We start from the raw sequence: 18,931 nt of genomic DNA, 5'->3' as shown, positions 1-18,931 counted from the left end.
TCATTTGAACTTTGAAAACTAAAATTACATTTTTCAGGCCTTAACGGGCAAGATATTGTCTCAATGAGTGCATAGAATTTGTCGGTATATTTTTCGGATTTTGCTTTGAATATATTATTAATATTAGTAATTAAATACAATAAAAAAAAAATTCTAAAATTATATTTTTTAAAGCTTTAGGATAGAGACAATATTTCAATGAGTGCTTGGTAGTTTTCAGTTTAATTTTTGGATTTAGTTTTGAATTTAATATGGAATTAAATAAAATATAAAAGTCATTAAAAATTAAATGAAAAATGACCTCTCCGACGTTGTATCATTTTACAACGACGTTAAACATCACAAACTGACGTCACATAATTTTTAGACGTCGAAACGAATAGAAAACGACGTGGATTATTGTATTACCACGTCATCTTATTTTATATCACCGATGTTGTTTATATATACAACGTCAAATTTTTAATAATAACCGCCTTTGTATATTATTAAGACGTCGATATGGTTATACTAATCGATGTAGTATATCGGTACAAAATTCATCTGTACAAGATGAATTAATTATAAACCGTCGTGTTTATGACTATTACATGTCGTTTTTAAGAATTGCCGTCGATGTTATATTTCCAGTTACAGCAAGACAACCATTGTGTACACATATGAGACGTGTAAATTAGAATCAGACGTCGGTTTTTGGGAACTAAACAAGTTTTTATAAAAAAAATTAATTTTTTTGATGGTTGTTCGATTGATTACAAGAAAAATATTTATGTACATTTTAAATAAACTAAAATAAACCTAAACATTGTTCATAAATATTTATGTACATCAATTATCCTTCGGTAATAAGTTGTTCACGAATTCTGCTCATTCATGCCTAACTTCGTCAATATCCTCTTGTTTATACTGAACTTTATCTTTTTTCTTTTCAAACTGCAAAATAAACCAAAAAATCGACGTGTTATAAAGATACAAACGACGGTTTAAAAAAAAAATTTGACGTAGTAAAATAAAGAAAGTATATCTAAAATTTTGCGTTTTACCTTCTTCTCGAAATTTAGGTCAGGATCATGAATTATATCTCTCATGAATCGCATCACGTAATAGTCACACTCTACACTTGTTGGTTGTTCAGGAGTGCCGTGTAGATTTTTCCAAATGGCATGCTGTTTACGTGAATTTTTGTTTATATGAATGTTAAACATTTTAATTGACCTGTTACAAGAAAACAAAGGGTGTTAATGACAAAACAAAAAATTTAAATACAAATAGTAACCGTCGTGGTAAATCAGTCAAAACGACGGAGTTTTAAAAAAAATGACGTGATATTTTGTTTCAAACGGCGGTAAAAAATTACCGTCGTTGTGTAACATTATAACGTCGATAAGAGGAAAACGTCGTATAACAAAAAATTGAACAGAAAAAATTAAAACGTTCTTAAATAAAACCCAAACGACGTGGTAGTTAAATTAACACGACATTTTTAGGACAATACGAATGTAATAAATTATTTAACACGTCGGTAATAACTTACCGTCGTTATTATTAAAAACCGTCGTATATTCAAATACTCTAAAGGAAAAAAATCTTAGATCAGAAGAAATCAACTTACGTATTCACTATACTTTTCATGTCGTCGTCAACTAAGCGTTTTTGGCAGTGAATTCATGTAATAGGCAGTCTCTGTTGCTGGTCTCACAATTACCATCACCCAATGATCCCTACACATAATGATCCATATAGGTTAAATAGTACTACAATGAAAAATATTACAAGCTTAGGAAAATACTTTAAATACTAACCCTGGATTATAAGGGACCAAGAAAAATTGATTCCCATCTGCTGTTTTCAAGCGGTTTGACAGATGTTTTGTTCTGTCTGATAGTGATCCAGATTGAGAGCTGACTAGCCCAGGGTCCACGAGGCCAACAAGGTTTACCATATTTGCCATTTTTAAATAGTCAAATAGGAACCTAAATATATGAAAGTAAATTAAATGAGATTTTAATTTAAAAGAAAGGGAAATGTAAAACAAAATGGGATTTCTAGATTTACCTCATGTATACTGATATCACTGTGGTTCCAATCTCAACCATGGAACCAAACTGCAAAATATCATCAGGTAAGAGGAATGTATCATGTTCAAAGCCAAACACTTCCTTGGGCATGTGAACTTTCACAGCCTCGTTAGTAGGCAACAACTTGGTCTGGACATGTTGGCATAAGGCTAACAGAGGAGGTGGCATGTCTAGCTTTGAGAGATCTTGTTATAAGAAATAAATAAAGAAATATAAGTTAGTTTGTGTGTGAACTAAGATAAACGACTCTAACTAAACCCAAAAAACAGACATGGTATATAATATAAACGACGGTTTCTAGTAAATACTGATGGAGGAAAGGTTATAGACGTCGGTAAATACATAACCGTCGTAGTGTGCAATTTATAACGTCGCTATACTAAAGAAAGGTCGTCTAATTAAAATGCAGTTCATGCTATCATGAAATAGACGACGGTTTATAAAAGAGTTAGACGACGGCAAAAAACACAGTCGTTATTTTTAATGTCCAATAATTTGCAAAACAAGTAAAAGCGTCGTGGTATTTAACTCAACACGACGCTTCCCTGAAGAAACATAGAGAGTTTCAACTGCATCACAGAATCTGACCAAGCTCTCTAGAGTAGTGGACTTCCCCATCCTAGCAATCTCATCTACCTGATCAGCCCCGAGAATTTGATCCTAAATTCTTATCTGAAATTTGAAATTTAAATTTTATAATAAATATCGACACGTGGCAATTGAGAATCTTATCTGAAAATTTTATCCGAAAAATTCATTCGAATTATGAGATAATAATTTTATAATAAATATTGACACATGGGAACCGAAAATCTTTTCCGAAAATATTCTCCAAATTAATTGTTTAGGTAAAAAAAAAAAATTACGAAATGTGAATAGTATTTGCCCTTTGCCATAGCAATGGATAGAAACACACCTTAATTTTTACAATGGCTGCCACTATTCATGTGAATAGTATCTGCCCTTGCCTCTCATTGCCCTTTGCCATGGCAAATAGGTGGAAGTGCTCTAAATATATCAATTTATATATAAACCAAAATCCTGAGTGTCTCCTTTCATGCTACTATGCCATCATGACTTAACTAATTTAAAAGAGTTCTCTCTGTACCAACTAAACCGACTTCTCTATCCAAATTATTAACCCGAAAACTGACACCATAAGCAGCAACTTCCTAAACATATCACTTTCTAAGATAGCTCTTAGAAATTTAAGAACTTGCACACTTACATATAACAAGCAAAATGCTATAGACCTGTTTTTTTTTTCTTGGTCAGAAATGCTATAGACCTCAGACCTCACGACGAGCAGACGAGAAGACATAATAATGAAAACTGACACAGTAAATTGAATAGAATAGAATTTTATTTTCTTTAAACTTAGAAAGATATTGGTGAACCAAAAATTAATTCAAAACATTCACAGAATAAGAAAAAAATACAATAATCATTTGAGCAAATAAAATAAAGGTTGAAAGTAAATACCTGATTTTCCGAAACCACCCATTCCAAAAATCTTGTGCGCCCTGACGCAAATATATCTTCGATGAACGGTAGTTGGAGGTTCTTAGTTGCAGATATAACAGCAAATCCCTTTGAAATGGTAAACATGATCACTCCAAATATGATGATCGATCCTCCCAACCCAAAGAATCTTTTCTGACCCACTGAAATTGATAAAACAAATATGAAATCAGTATTTTTATCTTCCTTTTGGTCATAAATGTTGCTGTCAAACTAAAAATTAAAGAAAAAATTACCTGACTTTTCTTTCTCTGGACTTTTCTTTCTCTGTTTATACTTCGGCCGCTTGATGTATGTATGAGGCTGAGGTGAAGCCTATTTTTCCTTTCTAATTTTATGGGCAAAAAGATCACCAAAGAATTAGAGAGTTCTAAGTCGATGATGAAAACTGATGTGTGTAAAATATGTGGCTCTCTGTTTATATAGCAGAGGTTGTGTGACTTTATTTTTTTTGTTTTTCTATTTCTTTTCTTTTTGAACTTTAGAAACTCTATAGTGATTAGGTAGTCACGTGCACTCTGCAAACTACCTCTCTCATATTCATATTCCAATGGATGGATAGACACAAGACTATTTTCACTTCGTTATCTGTCAGTTACTTTTTTATTTTTAGTCTGAAGAACTAATGCCCTTGCTGAAACCCAATGGTAGGTAGCAATTCAAATGCTACACCCAAAGACATGCACCAGTCTCTAGGCTTGGCTTTTACCAAAAAGTTGTAAACACCAGTCAATTAACAATCACTTTTTCAATCCTGCTCTGTTGGTAAGATTTGGAAAAAGATTCTGTAACGTTAAAAGCAGAGACAATTCACTTTGAAACGTCAAAAGAAACAAACTCGCTTGAGATCTGAAACATGCAAAAGCCAAAATTGATGCAACTGAGTGAGAATCAGTATAGTGTTGAAACAACTGGGCTTCGACAAATGGGCCAATATTATTAACCAAAACAACCAGCAACCAAACCACCCAAACTCCAATTATATATCTTCTAAAAGAGTAATGCTATTTATTTTTTATTTTTAGTGTGGAAGACCTCTGACTATATACAAATGTGAAAGACCTCTGACTATTGGTGTTGAAATTGTATATTTATTTATTTTTAGTTTAAAATATTAGGCTATATATATGTTTAATTTGTTTTTTTTCCCAAACCTTCCCTGGCTATAGCCAAGGGTAGCCCTTGCACTGGTTCCGCCCTTGCTGGTGGGCATGTGGGTTGAGCTTTGATGGGCAAGCCGGGTTGGGGTTCCATAGGCTCAACCGAGTTGAGCTTATGAGTCGGGCTGGGTTTTAGACACCTTAACCTAAGCCTAGCCCACTAAAAGATGGGCCGGGCTTTTCCTCAATGGGCTAGGCGAGCCCCCATCGGTCCATGGGCTTGTGGGCCAAATGATGACCCCTAATTGAATGAAGGTAACAAAATAGTGTCATCCCCGTCACATGCAACTTCTTCTTTAATTTCTTAGGCCTCTCCATTTTAGCATGAAAAACCACAATTACAAGACAAGATTATTGTACGCATAAAAAAAACATTACAAGATAAGGGTAGACATAGTAAACAAAAACAACTTTCTCGCACTAGATGTCCTTTTTGGTCAATAGAAAGGCGAGAAGAACCTGTTCAAGTTGAATTGTCGTGCAATTGAGTCATTCTCTATTACAGTGCCCATAATTCATATTATCATGGAATGGATACTTTTGTCAAAACCCTAATATGAATTTTCCACTTATATGATTACATTGGTTATATCTGGAAATTTCCTTTCTCATCATATCTACTATGCAGAGATTCCCTCAATCATATCTTTAGAGCATTCCTTACTAAGAGTATAGATCCTTTGTTGTATATTCACTTGCCTCTGTGAACTTATCGAGAATCCTGAAGACCACCTTTTGAATCATATATGTTGACACGAATGTATAGGGATTTCGAAGACAGACGACTTGCCCACAAGACAACTACGATGTCTCAGGTCTGAGAACTAGTTTGCACTATTGCAGCTTATGAGTTTTAGTTTGACCTGGGAGCAAGACCCTCATCCTAGAATTCGTGGTTTGATCATGTTCAATTTTCTTATCTCTCTAAGAACCTACACACTTATCTTAGTTTCTCTACACGCAATGACTTGAGACTAGTCATTCTCCCAATCGAGCGGATATATTGTGTACCACTCTTTGCGGATGATCAATGCCCAATTAGTAACCCTATGACTAGGAACGTTTAGGAAATAATGTGGAAGTATGATAGGTCTCCTTATATAAAATCTTTTACTGTTATAATTATAGACCAAATATCATGGTTGAAAACAACAATCTTGCCCATAAGTGATGGTGAAATATCCAAAAAGTAATATCACATGTTTGAATTTAGGGCATATTTTCAACATTATAGTTATCATGTGTTAATTATTGGGCTTGTTTTCGAACATTGCTTAACCATGCTAATATTTTATGAGTTGAATATACATGTTTATCATGTGCATAATTTTAACATTTTATACTTCTATATATAGTAAATAATTATTTAATTTACTTTCAAATATGTTCAGGGCATCCCCTTGATGCGGCCTTACTACTTGTCAATATTAGAAATATGCCTTAGAAGCCAATACGAAAATGAAACTTCTAAGGACATAACACTTCGCAAATAGAAAAGTCACTTTAGGAAACTTATGCATAACCAATAAAGTGACAAGTCTATGGATTACGATACAAATAGAAACCAATCCAAAGATGTTAGATTCACAAGAATTTTCCATTATGATGTATTTGATCCTAAAATGTTCCTAGTCATAGGATTACTAATTAGGAATTGATGATCTGCAAAGACTGGTACACACTGTGTCTGCTCAATCAGGAGAATTACTAGTCTCAAATCATTTGTGTAGAAACATTGAGATAAGTGTGTCAATAAAGATAGAGTTCATTGAACTCGTCAATTAAGAATTCTTGTATGGAAGTTTTACTCACAAGTGTCAAACAAGTAATTCCAAGTTGCGATAATGCAAATTAGTCCTCAGTCCTCAAACCTAAGAACACTATACGGTCGTATTCAAAGATGTGGCTCGAAGGTGATCATCGAGATATTCAATAAGCTCACAGAGACATGTGAATGTACAACAATAAATCTTTGGCCAAAGTATCAGATATGATTGCAAAAGGGAAGTGTGCAATCTCATCCACGTGAATTATATAACCTAGAAATGTCACATTAGGGATTTGACACAAGTTATATGTATCCCAATAATGTGACATAGAGTATTGTTTTAGAGAATGGCCGGATTGCATTGCAATTACAATTGAATAGGTTCTCCAATGAATTCTATTTAGCTTGTGTAGTCATAACATACTAATAGGTGCCAGTCATGGTTTGTGGAAGTCCTGTAAGGTCTAATTACAATTAGCCTTCATGCTCAGTTCAGGAGGAATCAGACTTATCCACTATCTTGCTAGTTAGAACCTAAAAGATCGCACACCACAAAAGGAATGGATTGAGAAATAAAAGAGAGAAAGATTTTACGCATTTGTCAAAGTCAAAGTCAAGGTCAAAGTCAAAGGTCAACCGTGGACCCGACACTTGACATGACCAATGAGAATTGATCGGAACCAATACTTGTAAGGCAAGGTTATGACTTAATGGATTAAGTCATTAAATTAATGAGAATAGTTTAATTAAACAATTAAAGTTATAGAAATTAGTTGGGTCCCACATGACTTAAAGAATAAAGAAATGACCCATATGACTTTGGATTTGTTTGACACATTAGAGGTTAGTGGCATATTCACTAATCCATAATCGGAATCAAAATAAGGTGTTGAATTCCTATTACGGATATTCGTGTGATACTTCACATGAAGGAATCAAAATGCTAGTAGGACCCACACAAAATTAGGAATTCAACTCCTGATTTTGGATGAACTGGACTCTTGGATGGGATGTGGTATTCTAATTCTTAGAGAACTAACCCATTAGGAATCCATCCTTTTTACCCATTATATCCTCACTCAATTTTAAAATTTTCAAATTTACCATATACTTTAACCCAATAACGGGGTCATTTTAATAATCAATTTGGTTTCAATTCCTATTCATATGAATTTAATAAACAACTTATAAGGATTAGTACCACTCCTACCCTAATTTCATATGATTTAGTAAACAATTTCAAAAGGAATCTGGAATCTAAATCTCTCCTCAATCCAACTTCTCCTCAATTCAATTATTCATAATCTGATTACGAATTAAGATACATGTCATAAATGTGTTGGACCCAAGAGGCCCAAAATTAGGCCACCAAAGGGAGGGTGCAGCACACATGTGGGTTAAGTTCACATTGGTACATTGTGGATCTATTTATAAGATGTCATAGCACCATTTTATGTTAGGGTTTTCAAGTTGAAAATTTGGAAGAGAGGAAACATCAAGCCTCTCTCTCAAGCATCACCTTGGTAGGCCACTTAGGAAGCACTAGTACTCTTGTGCTCTCCCAAGTTCTCTTTCTCTCGTCTCCATCCATCCTTGGTGAAGAGCTTTAGTGAGGTACATATCTTTGTACCTATTGGAGAGTCATTGTGGAGGAATAAGTAAGGAGAGATCAAATCCTTTACTTGAATACCTTTCTATGTTTCAAGATTCGCTCTAAGGGTAATATACCTCTACTCTCTCTCTATATAGTAGATTTAGAGAGTCTTTGGTGCAACCAGGGGCGGAGCCACACTGGGACCAGTGTGGTCACGGGCCCCCACTCAATTTTTTAATATTTTAAAAGTAATATACTGTTATGTATTTGTATATATATATTATTTCAAATACTTTACGTTTTGATATGTACCCACATGTGTTGTGGAGGACCTATGAAGGCATAATGAGGTGCTTCAAATTTCCCATTTGCTCAGCTGGTAGTGGTGCACTCCAAGTATACAGATTACCTTATTTCCATTTTCAACATTTAAGTAAATGTCTTTCTCCTTTTACTTTAATTTTTTTTTTATATTACTCCATTTACTTAAATTTACAATGTAAATAAGGAAGTACCCCCTATTTGGATTCAAATAAAAATACTAGAAAATCAAATTCCTACCAAATCAAAATATGAAAAATCGGTTTTAGTGCAAAATACGATTTAGGCTAAAAATGATGGCTCATTAAGTCAATATATACTTCATACTAAAATCCCATAAAATCAAGTTTTCTTATTTGATGTGTAAGGAATAAAAGCCGCCAAAAATTATCTTGAGAAAATGATTATTCCGAAAAACTATTTTTCATACTTAGTCAATATTTTTACATAAAATATTTTTTCATGTATGATATGAATGCATGAAGGGACCTAAGGTTTTTTTTAGTTTGTGAAATTTTGATTTTTTTTCTTTCTATTGGGTTTAATGGGGGGAAAAGCTTTAAAGATATTTGCTAAATCGCTACTATTTGTCTATCTCTTGCAATTTTTCTTGCTCAGAATGTATTTTTCTATCCCTTTGTTGAGGACAATTATGATTGCAACCAATAAGCAATATAATTCTTGACATATGTGATATATATATACTATTTTTCGTATGTATTGTGAGTTTGAATTTTTGATTCTTTATAATTTGTAAGAGGCCCCCACACACATGAAATCCTGGCTTCGCCACTGGGTGCAACATTTCATAAGCCTAGAAAGATACTTGGGTTTTCACTTCCGCTTTTATGTATTTAGTTGAAATGCATGCTAGATAACTTATTATATCCTATCTACTATTTTAGAAATTGCTTAGACAATGTTTTCCCTTCAGTCAACTCCAGCAATTAGCAACTTTTTTGTACCTCCCAGGCAAGTCAAGATGATAAATTTTCATTTGTTTTTCATAAACTTTGTTAATATTTCTGAAGTTGTGAATTTGTATCGTTTCTTCAATTTCAATAGTTGTAAACTCTTATAATCATTTTGGGTTTGTGATTGAAACTCTGTTGTTTTGTAAATTTAACAAAGGTTACGCCTAAACCATATGTAACCTTGACGGTGATTTTTACGTAAATAATTTTGATTTACATTTACACTCCTTTGGTGTACCCATACACCAAAGAATATATACCCTTATATTGAGATGAGTTAATCTATACCTGTTATTGGGAGTTAAAAAGTTTATTAATAAAAAAGAAGAAAAGAAATAGAAAAATGACAACTAAGAAGACCATGAATAACCCATCCTCCTCTTGAAAAAAGGGGAAAATGCTAGGTTTCCCATTTTAGGAGAAACTCAATCACTTGGAGGTCCAGATCCATAAGGAATTAGAAGAATGAAATTTCAGATTTCCAATTCCAACCTCTTCTTCTCCACTCAAAGGTCTACATTGTATGAAGCCAAGTTTTTTGTTCTTCTATAATCTCAACTCACCTTAACATATTCATATGGATTTTGGGACTGGAATTTGTTAATTAGGGAATTCATTATGAGTTTAAGTGCGAGAATATTGTTGAAGTGAAATAAGGGAGAATTCTGGTTGCAATATATTAATATTATATGGTTGATATTGCGGGATCAAATATTTCGGCAACCAATTATGAGGCGCCATGTGGACAATGGGAATATTCCTTAGGTCAACAACTGTGCTCAATTTAATTGGCCAATTGTTTAGACTTAAAATAGGGATATTACCATAAATTAGGGATTTGATTTTCATTAAATCTCCTTGATTGATCCAATCCCTCCATTTAAGGGAGAAAATAATTCCCTTCCATATGGGAATTATTCTTTGAAAAACCCTAGAAGGCAAGAGCTCTATAAATACATGGCGACACAACACACAAGAGGTAATTCCAAAAACCCTACAAAGTTCCCTCTCTCTCACTCCACTTTCACCTCTCTCCCTCATGGCTCCACCCACCGTCACACATGGCTCCGGCCATCCGGTTATCTCATACCTCCGGCCATCTCTGTTATTTTCGTATCTTTTTCAAGATCATTTAACTGACTTAGGCATCGGAGGGCCTTTGGCCAACACCTCCCAGGCGTGGTCTATTTACTCCAACCTTTTTTGCAGGAATCAAGGAAGAGGAGAGAGAAGGAAGCTCGAAGGGTGAATGTAACATCTAGGAAAAAAAAAAAGGATATTAATAAAATATATTTGGTTAACTTAATTATGAGTTATAAATAAATTTAATTTTAAAATAAAATAAAATATTTATTATTTAAATATTATAAATAAAAATTTAAATAAATAAAAAAAAGAGGAGGCAACGTGTAAGCCAAGCCTTCTTCCCTCCTTCATTCCTTCCCCCTTCCCTCATACAATCCCTTCAAAAAATCTGGTTTTGATCTCAATTTGGATGAGTTGTAAACCTAGGATAGGTGAGTCACCTAGTCTAAGCTAAGAAAAATTAATTGCTAAACTAAGATAAATTTTTCGGATGAAAGAAATGGAAGTTGGGGTGAGGAAGAAAGGAGGAGATAGGAGGAAGAGAAGAAGAGAGTTTCTAAGGTGAGTTGATTTCGAAATTTCTGGGTTTAACCTTGTGGTTGTGTGATTTTAATCTCTTAAAGAATAACACTACAAAAAAAAAAGGGTCATTACCGACGAACTTTTTCCGAGGACCTCGAAATTTCCTCGGTAAAAGTGATATTTCCGACCAAAAAATGTTGTCCGTTGGAAATACTTCACGGGGATGAAATTTATTTCCGACAAAGGAACTACCCTCGGAAAAAGTCTCTAAAGTCGTCGAAAATATAATTTATTTGGCGGGAAAACTTTGCGCCAACTTTATTAACGACAAAAAACATTTTAGTCGGAAATAAGATGATTATTTCCGAGGGGCTACTCATTCTGTCGAAATTGTTTGACTATTTCCGAGGAGCTTCTCTTTCCCTCGGAATTGTTTGACTATTTCTGAGGAGCTTCTCATTCCGTCGGAATTATTTGACTATTTTTGAGGGGCTTCTCATTTCCATCGGATTTGTCTATGAACAAAATTGAGTTTTTATTATTACTTTGTATTTTATAATTCAAAATTGGATTTTTTGAGCTTTAAGGTGAAGAGAATGTCACAAGGAGTTCCTAGGAATTGGTCTTTTTAATTTGATAGTTGGAGGAGGTGTTCAATTTTCATAATTTATGTCTGATCTTCTAGCCAATTGTTTTCACACATATAATATTGATAACTTTGTACATAAAGGATGTGTTACTTCTTTGGCCGTGTCACCTGTTACAGGTGTGGTTGCTTCAGCTAGTTACGATAAGATTGTCAAGCTGTTTGGATCGCTATTCCACAGGTGTTAGAGATGATGAGTACAAACCTTGGGGTTACAAAGGGCATAAAGCTTGAACATTATTAGTTGAAGATGACTGAACGACGAGATTAGTTGTGTTAGTTTGCCATAAAGCATGTACATTATTGTTATATGAGAATAAATGAGACGCTACTATATTTAGGGAGCCTTGTTTTATCACGGCTATGTATTGCACAATGAATTTTTATTTATTTATGATGATATTTAGTGTTTTCAATTGTTTTGCTTTTATATACCATTTAACAGGATTTTTTTACAATGAATTGACATTGTTAGAAATAAATTTGTTGGTTGAATATAATGTTTTCGATCACTTGTTCATCGAAAATATTTGTCGACAAGATTAATCTATTTGCAACAAACTTTGCGATGACTAAATGTGGTTGAAAATATATATTTCCGATGAGATATTATATATTTTCCACAAACTCTTTTGGTCAGTAATGATAATTGCGACGAAATTTAGCCCTTGCAAATAATATATTATTGTTGGAAAATGTATTTTTGACAACACTCATTGGTCGAAAATATGAATTCGCGAAATCTTGATAAAAAAAATTGTTTCCGACAATCTTTTAAGTAATTGCAACTACATGTAAGGGTCGGAAATAAATATGCATGGTCGTTTTAAAAATTCATTTCCGATAGAAATTTAAGCAGTAGCTACGAAACATGGGCGTCGAAAATACATTATTTCCGACAGAATGGTCGAAAAAGAAGTATTTCCAACCAGCGTTTTACCGACGACTTCCGACGGACTTTTGCCGTCGTAAAAGGGTATTTCCGACGGCAAAAGGCTTTTTACGACAAAAAAAAGCCCTCGCTAAAGGGGTTCTGTTTTGTAGTGTAATTTGAGTCAATTGAATGTTAGGAAGATTGAATTGGAAGAGGTTGAACCTCTATTTTCGGATTGGGTTCAACTATGGGTGTTGTTGATTTTGGTTTCATTTTGAGTTTTGATGAGTTCAATTGATAGGTATGAAGTTAGAAGAGTTTTAGAAGCCTTAGGAACCACTTGGGGTGTTAGAATGGTTGAAAACAACTTTGAACAAAATCTGGAAAATGTTATTTTCTGGAAATTTTCAGCCTGCGAGCCTCACTTTGGATCTCTGTTTCTCCCAATATTTTGAGTGTTTGAGGAAGTCATTTGTTGGGTTTTAAACTAGAGATGGCAAGGAACTAAAAAAAAAATAGTTTCGTCGAATTTGGTTGAGGTTTGATAGGTTGGACACTTGTGCAAAGTTTGGGAAAAAGTCTGTTTTCTGCAAAAAAACCAGTCACGAGCCCAACTTTGGAGCTGGTTTTCTCCTTCATTTTAGATCCGTTTTCAGTGTGGTTTGTTGGGTTAGAAACTAGAAATACTAAAATTCAAATCCATTATAAGTTTGCTCATTTTAGTTGACGTTTGGTTGGTCAAAATGCCTCACAAAATCTGGAATTAAAAACTGGAAAAAACAGGGGAAGTTGCAGGATTTTTTTAAGACGATGAACAGTAACCGAAACAAGCCCACTCGCGGCTCCGGAAAGTGGCGCGCGTGGCGGCTGTTCCGGCAGCCTCCGACGCCATATTTTTAGTCCATCCGACTCGATTTCTCGATCCGAGTCCGACGGTATAGGTTTCGGGACTTTTTGAGGGGTTTAGCTTGGAGAGTGGGTGCACTCTCTATGTTAAGAAAGAAAAATGTTTTTATAAAAATTAGATTTTTTCTAACTTCATTTATGTTATTTATTTATTTATTTATTTATTGTCCAAATCTAGGAACGGGAGAGAACCCGACCACCTCTGAAGGGTAATTTCGTCCTTTTAGCTTCTTAGTTACGAGGTAGGGTCTCTAACTTTTTCCCCAATGATTAGACTATATCACTGTTAATCTTGGTGTGTATATATATAATATTAAATATGAATATCCTATTGTTTTGCTTGGTATGTATTGTTAGGTGAATGCTAATGTTGTTTTATGAATGTTTATCGAATATTATATGATGTTTGATGAATATTACCATCCATGTGAGTAAATGTGAAATATTATTGTTTTTATCTGAATTGTCATCATTCCAAAACGTTTGAGCTGCATTTACTTATGGATCATAAATACGGTTGTGTTGGGTCTGTGCGTAGTTTAAGGTATATCTAAAGGGTGGGAGAAGACTTTAGATATATCAGGAAAAAAATGTGGAATATATTCGGGTGACGGGAGCAGAGCTTGAATATATTGAGGTGATGGGAGCAGGGCCTTTAACGAAAAGTGAAAGTTGAGAAATTCGTAAACAAAATGAACTTGGGGTAAGGGATGGATGGGCACTAATTTGTATTTTAGGGTATTCGGAGCCACAGTGGTAAAATGCATGGTATGGGACATGCAGGCTTGATGCCCTAAAGTATGAATTAGTGGGTTTAGAAGGGAGTGAGTTCATGACATCATCGCATATGCATAACTTATTTATTTGTAATTGTGTAATGCATGCCACTTTGGTTAGCAATGATAGCTGGCTTTGAGGGGGGGGATGTTACAGTACTCTACTGGGCATTAAAATGCTCACACCCTAATAGATGTTGCAGGTTTCAATGCAAATCCCGAGGAAGGAGAAGTTCCACCTGAGGACTAGATCAGTGTTGTTAGATACTGTTTATAAAATTATTAAGGAATAAATTGTGTGAAATATTACTGTAGTGTGTGTAACTAACTTTGAGCTACTGTGACTCTGACTTTGTACTTATTAAAAATAAGTTTGTAATATTATTGGCTCTATTTCTATCATATCATAGTTATCAGAATTTGTTTATATAACTATGGTATGATTCACGCCTTAATTCGGAGATAGTCCCTATTTTTGAATCGGGTCGTGACAGTGAAAAATCTTCGCAAATATTCCCCAGTGCGGATATTTGCACAAACATATGTACTATGTTACCTTTAGTTTGATTCCATTTTTTATCATTGTATTTATTGCTCAGGAATTTCAATTGACTAATGCAATTGGATTTAAGTCATGCAATTACTCAACCACTGTCGAGCAATTGGATTTGAGTCATGCAAAGGGGATTCTAAAACTTGTAAATTACAAGATTTGGGTAAATATTTACAAGATTTTGCAATTGGATTACAACGTTATGGTTCACCCCAATCCCTAATATTGTAAATCTCATTTTTCCAAGAATATGGATCTACATTACAAGAAAATGGTAAAGGATGAACCTTTACAAGATTAAATACCGGTATTACAACGTTTTGGACACTAGGGTACCATAACTATGTAAAGAGGATCCTAAAACTTGTAAATTACAAGATTTGGGTACTTATTCACTGGGTTTTGCAATTAGATTACAACGTTATGGTTCATCCCAATCCATAATGTTGTAAATCTCCTTTTTACATTGATATGGATACAAATTACAAGGAAATGGTGAAGGGTTAACCTTAGTGAAGTAAAATGGGGTCCTACTTATAGTAAAGGGTTATTTACTCAAATATTCCTCAAACTTATACCCAAGTTGCATTTTAGTCCCTCAACTAAATTATTCCTTCAAATGGTCCATCAACTCTACATTATTCGGTGCATTGGTCCTACCGTTACATTCTGTCAATGTTGCCGTCAAATTTAAGGGTAAAACTGCCCACAAGTCTGCTCTTAAACGACAAAGGCGCCATTTTTATCCACCTTCTTCCTATCTTCCCCAAATTGAAACCTAAGTGCATGCAGAATTACACAAAATCAATGAAGGCTATAAATTCTCAAAGTTCAACGGATTCAACTTGGTCTAGGGATGGCAAAAATCCCCACTGGGGCGGGTCCCCGTCAGGTCCCCGACTCTAACGGGGGGAGATTTCGGGGCCAAACGGGTATTGGGTATGGGGATCCCCGAACTTGAAAAATCCCTTACGGTATGGGGAGGGTATGGTATTGGCATCCCCATCCCTGAACCCGACCCGAAAATATATATGTTTATATTTAAATAAATAAATATATAATTATAATATTTATGTTTAACCCTAAGTTAACCTCCCTCTCCTAATTCTTCCTAATCTTCTCTGGATTTTCATATTGATGTGATTTTGAATAGTTGAGTTGAACTTTATAGTTAATTTGAATGTGTTGAATGATAATTTAATATGAAACTTAATGTTAAAATGTATGATAAATATTTTTTATGCAAAAAAATTTGGGGATTCGGGGCGGGTATGGGGGATAGTCCCCCAACGGGGACGGGGACGGGGACGGGGATTCCCCGAAACCTATTAAACCGGGATTGGTTCGGGGATGGGGGCTGGGATGGAGAGCGGGGACGGGGATGGTATTGGCATACCCGGCCCGTTGCCATCCCTAACTTGGTCCAATCGGTATTGATTTTGCATGATGAAGATTAAACAGCGCACTTCATGGATAGATCTTAACCTTGGAAGAAGGTTTGAGGCATGTGACCAAAATCGAGTAAGGATAGAGTAAGGTTTTGTTATGTTTAAGTGAAGAATTTAATGGTGTGCCCGCTGATTGTGGGTATCAAATGATGTGCATAACAGCCAACCAAGAATATATAATCGGCTCACCTTACATATTTTAAACTTAGTTACATTTTCACTACAATGTAAAACTAGTCATATCTACACTTTTTATATTAAAAATCTCGCTTTGTCAATATTTGAAAAAATTCAACATGAATATATAATCTCGCTTTGTCATTAAAAATCTCCCCTGTGGCCGCCGCAGTTGCTTTATTGTTTCCATTGTTGTGTTGCAGGCCTTTTTTTCGCTTTGTTTGTTTCTTTTGCAGATTTGAGATTGGATTCATGCTGGAAAACTACTTCAGATATGTGATTCGCCTCTATCTGTGATTTGGTGGCAAACGGGGTGACCAAGCATGCTGTGCAGTTCTCTTCAGCCTTTTGTGCTGCTTTTTTTTTTCAACCCATTTGTGGTGTTGATCAATATTCTCTTCTAGTTTTTACTTGTAAGAGCCTCTAGTGCTTGATATTCATTTTCTCCTCCTACCACTAGCAGCTATTTCTCGGCACCTTCCCTTCACCATCATCTTCAGCGCCTCGACCACACAAGGGTCTCCCTTCCTTGGTGACTCTTATGCAGTTGGGGTTGCTTTTAAAGTGCTTATGTCACTTATTGCTTGGATTATGGTAGCGCTCTTTGTAACTTTGGTGGCTTGTCCACCACCATTTTCTGTCTCAAGCATTGGTTACTGGTTCCTATTCGGTGGGTGTGGGCTTGTGTTGATTGTGCTACTGTTTGGTTATGAGTGGTGTGGCATTTTCCTATTCCGTATTCACTACCTTTTGTGTGCACTTTACTTTTCTGGGCTTTATGTCCTCCTTGAGTTTTATGATGTAGCAGGTTTTATGCCTTCTTGTGTTGCAGTTTGTCAAATTCCTTTGCGGAGTTCACTTTGTTGTAACTGGCTATTGCCTTCTATCTAATAAAATTTGATTATGAACAAAAAAAAAAAAAAAAAAGAATATAGGACTGCATTTTAAGATATACAACAACATTTTCTGTTCAAGCAATTTCATTGTCATCTTCCTTGTTTATGTATACTAGATAATAGTTTTAAATTCTCAAGTTCCTCTCGATAAAGAAAAGAAAAAAAGAAAAAAAAACACCCCAACTTGGGGATGGTTTTTATTTTCTTTGTAGCTTAAGTTGAGTTGTTAGGTTTGACTCCCCTCCTCCATTATTGCTTGTATATATAAAATAAAAATAAAAATTAATGTACAATCAAAACACTTATTTTGCAATGGACTAGTTAAAAAAAGATTTGGTTGGGTTAATTGAGTTTAAATATGGTTGGGTTAATTGGGTTTGAAAAAGTTAAATATTACTTTGTTTAAATATCAAATAAGACAAATTTAAAACATTATTAAAAAAAAAAAAGAAATATGCTACTTGAGGACTTTGGTGCACTGATTCACCAAAAAATAGAAAGATGTTGCCATGTTATACTACTAAATTACTAGTTCAACCTGTTTCTAATTGAGAAATCTAATACGTATTTGAAGGAACGTGAGAATACAATGCTATGACAATTGAGTGTTGCACTCTTGGGATCCTTATGTGTCAAAGTTACGTACCCAAATTTTGGGGTGTGTTATAAATCAAATGTATTTTTATACTTTTTATGAATATTATACTTGTAAGAGAAATTTGAGTTTCCATGTTTTTCACACTTAATATATTTACTTATTAGAAAATATCAAAATTTACAATAAGAATTAGATAAATAATAAAATAACGGTATTGGAAATAAAAAATTTAATTTTGTCCAGAGTCTTAAATAAATTCGATAATAACTTGATTTGATCAGGTGGTTATTTGATTTGAATTTATAGAATAAATATATGATCCAAATTTAAAACTTCAATTATAAATAAATTCGGAATTTTACTAGGTAGAGGCACTTAGTCTTTATTTGAAAATCAATAGATTCGGAATTTGATTATAATAATTTATCTTATTCTTCTAAATATCCTTGTTTTTGACACAGGTAGACTCTCAAGAAATTTTGTCATTGACTGAAAATATTTTGTTTAATGGGAAGAAGAAAAGACTTGCATATGATGTTGTTATTGGAAGTAAAGGATTATCTTTCAAATTAGGGGTTGTTCATTTTTTGTCAATTATATAAATTATATTTCTACTAGATTTCTTTTTGAATAAATTAAATTTCATGATAAATATTTATATATTTTTAAGAAAGAAGAGCAAAAATAGCTCTTGTAGCTCAGTTGGTTAGAGCACCCGTTTAGTAAGCGGGAGGTCTTGAGTTCAACTCTCAACGAGAGCATATTACCAATTACAAATTTTCATTTGTTGTAAATTATATTTCTACTAGATTTCTTTTGGAATAAATTAAATTTCATGATAAATATTTATATATATTTTTGTTGGATGATAAATATCTATATTAAAAATAGATAAAAGACTTTGGATAGTATATTTGAAATTCTTAAAGGATGGAAAAATTTATTCCAAAAATAAATAAGATAGAAAAACTTTAAAATTTTATTAGTTGATCATATGTGAGTTAAGAGTTGAACTCAAGACCTCCCGCAACGG

At 34.0% G+C, this 18,931-nt stretch overlaps 1 protein-coding gene and 1 non-coding gene across 2 annotated transcripts; one reads left to right on the top strand and one right to left on the bottom strand.

Moving 5' to 3' along the window:
• Positions 1-693: 693 nt before the first annotated feature.
• Positions 694-4,012, bottom strand: LOC110753935 (uncharacterized). Its single transcript, XM_021954929.2, has 7 exons — positions 3,836-4,012; positions 3,561-3,742; positions 2,056-2,263; positions 1,803-1,973; positions 1,613-1,721; positions 1,044-1,215; positions 694-933 (listed from the first exon to the last, which is right to left on the bottom strand). Exons 2-5 carry the CDS (start codon positions 3,580-3,582, stop codon positions 1,640-1,642), a joined length of 483 nt encoding a protein of 160 aa, XP_021810621.2. The 5' UTR covers positions 3,583-3,742; positions 3,836-4,012; the 3' UTR covers positions 694-933; positions 1,044-1,215; positions 1,613-1,639.
• Positions 4,013-18,585: 14,573 nt separating this feature from the next.
• TRNAT-AGU (transfer RNA threonine (anticodon AGU)) lies at positions 18,586-18,659 on the top strand. Its single transcript has one exon. It is a non-coding gene; the product is annotated as a tRNA-Thr (tRNA).
• The last annotated feature ends 272 nt before the right edge of the window (positions 18,660-18,931 follow it).

Source organism: Prunus avium, chromosome 4 (genome assembly GCF_965620075.1).
Source record: "Prunus avium chromosome 4, drPruAviu1.hap1.1, whole genome shotgun sequence".
Taxonomy (NCBI): Eukaryota; Viridiplantae; Streptophyta; class Magnoliopsida; order Rosales; family Rosaceae; genus Prunus; species Prunus avium.
This window is presented reverse-complemented; position numbering and strand designations above follow the sequence as displayed.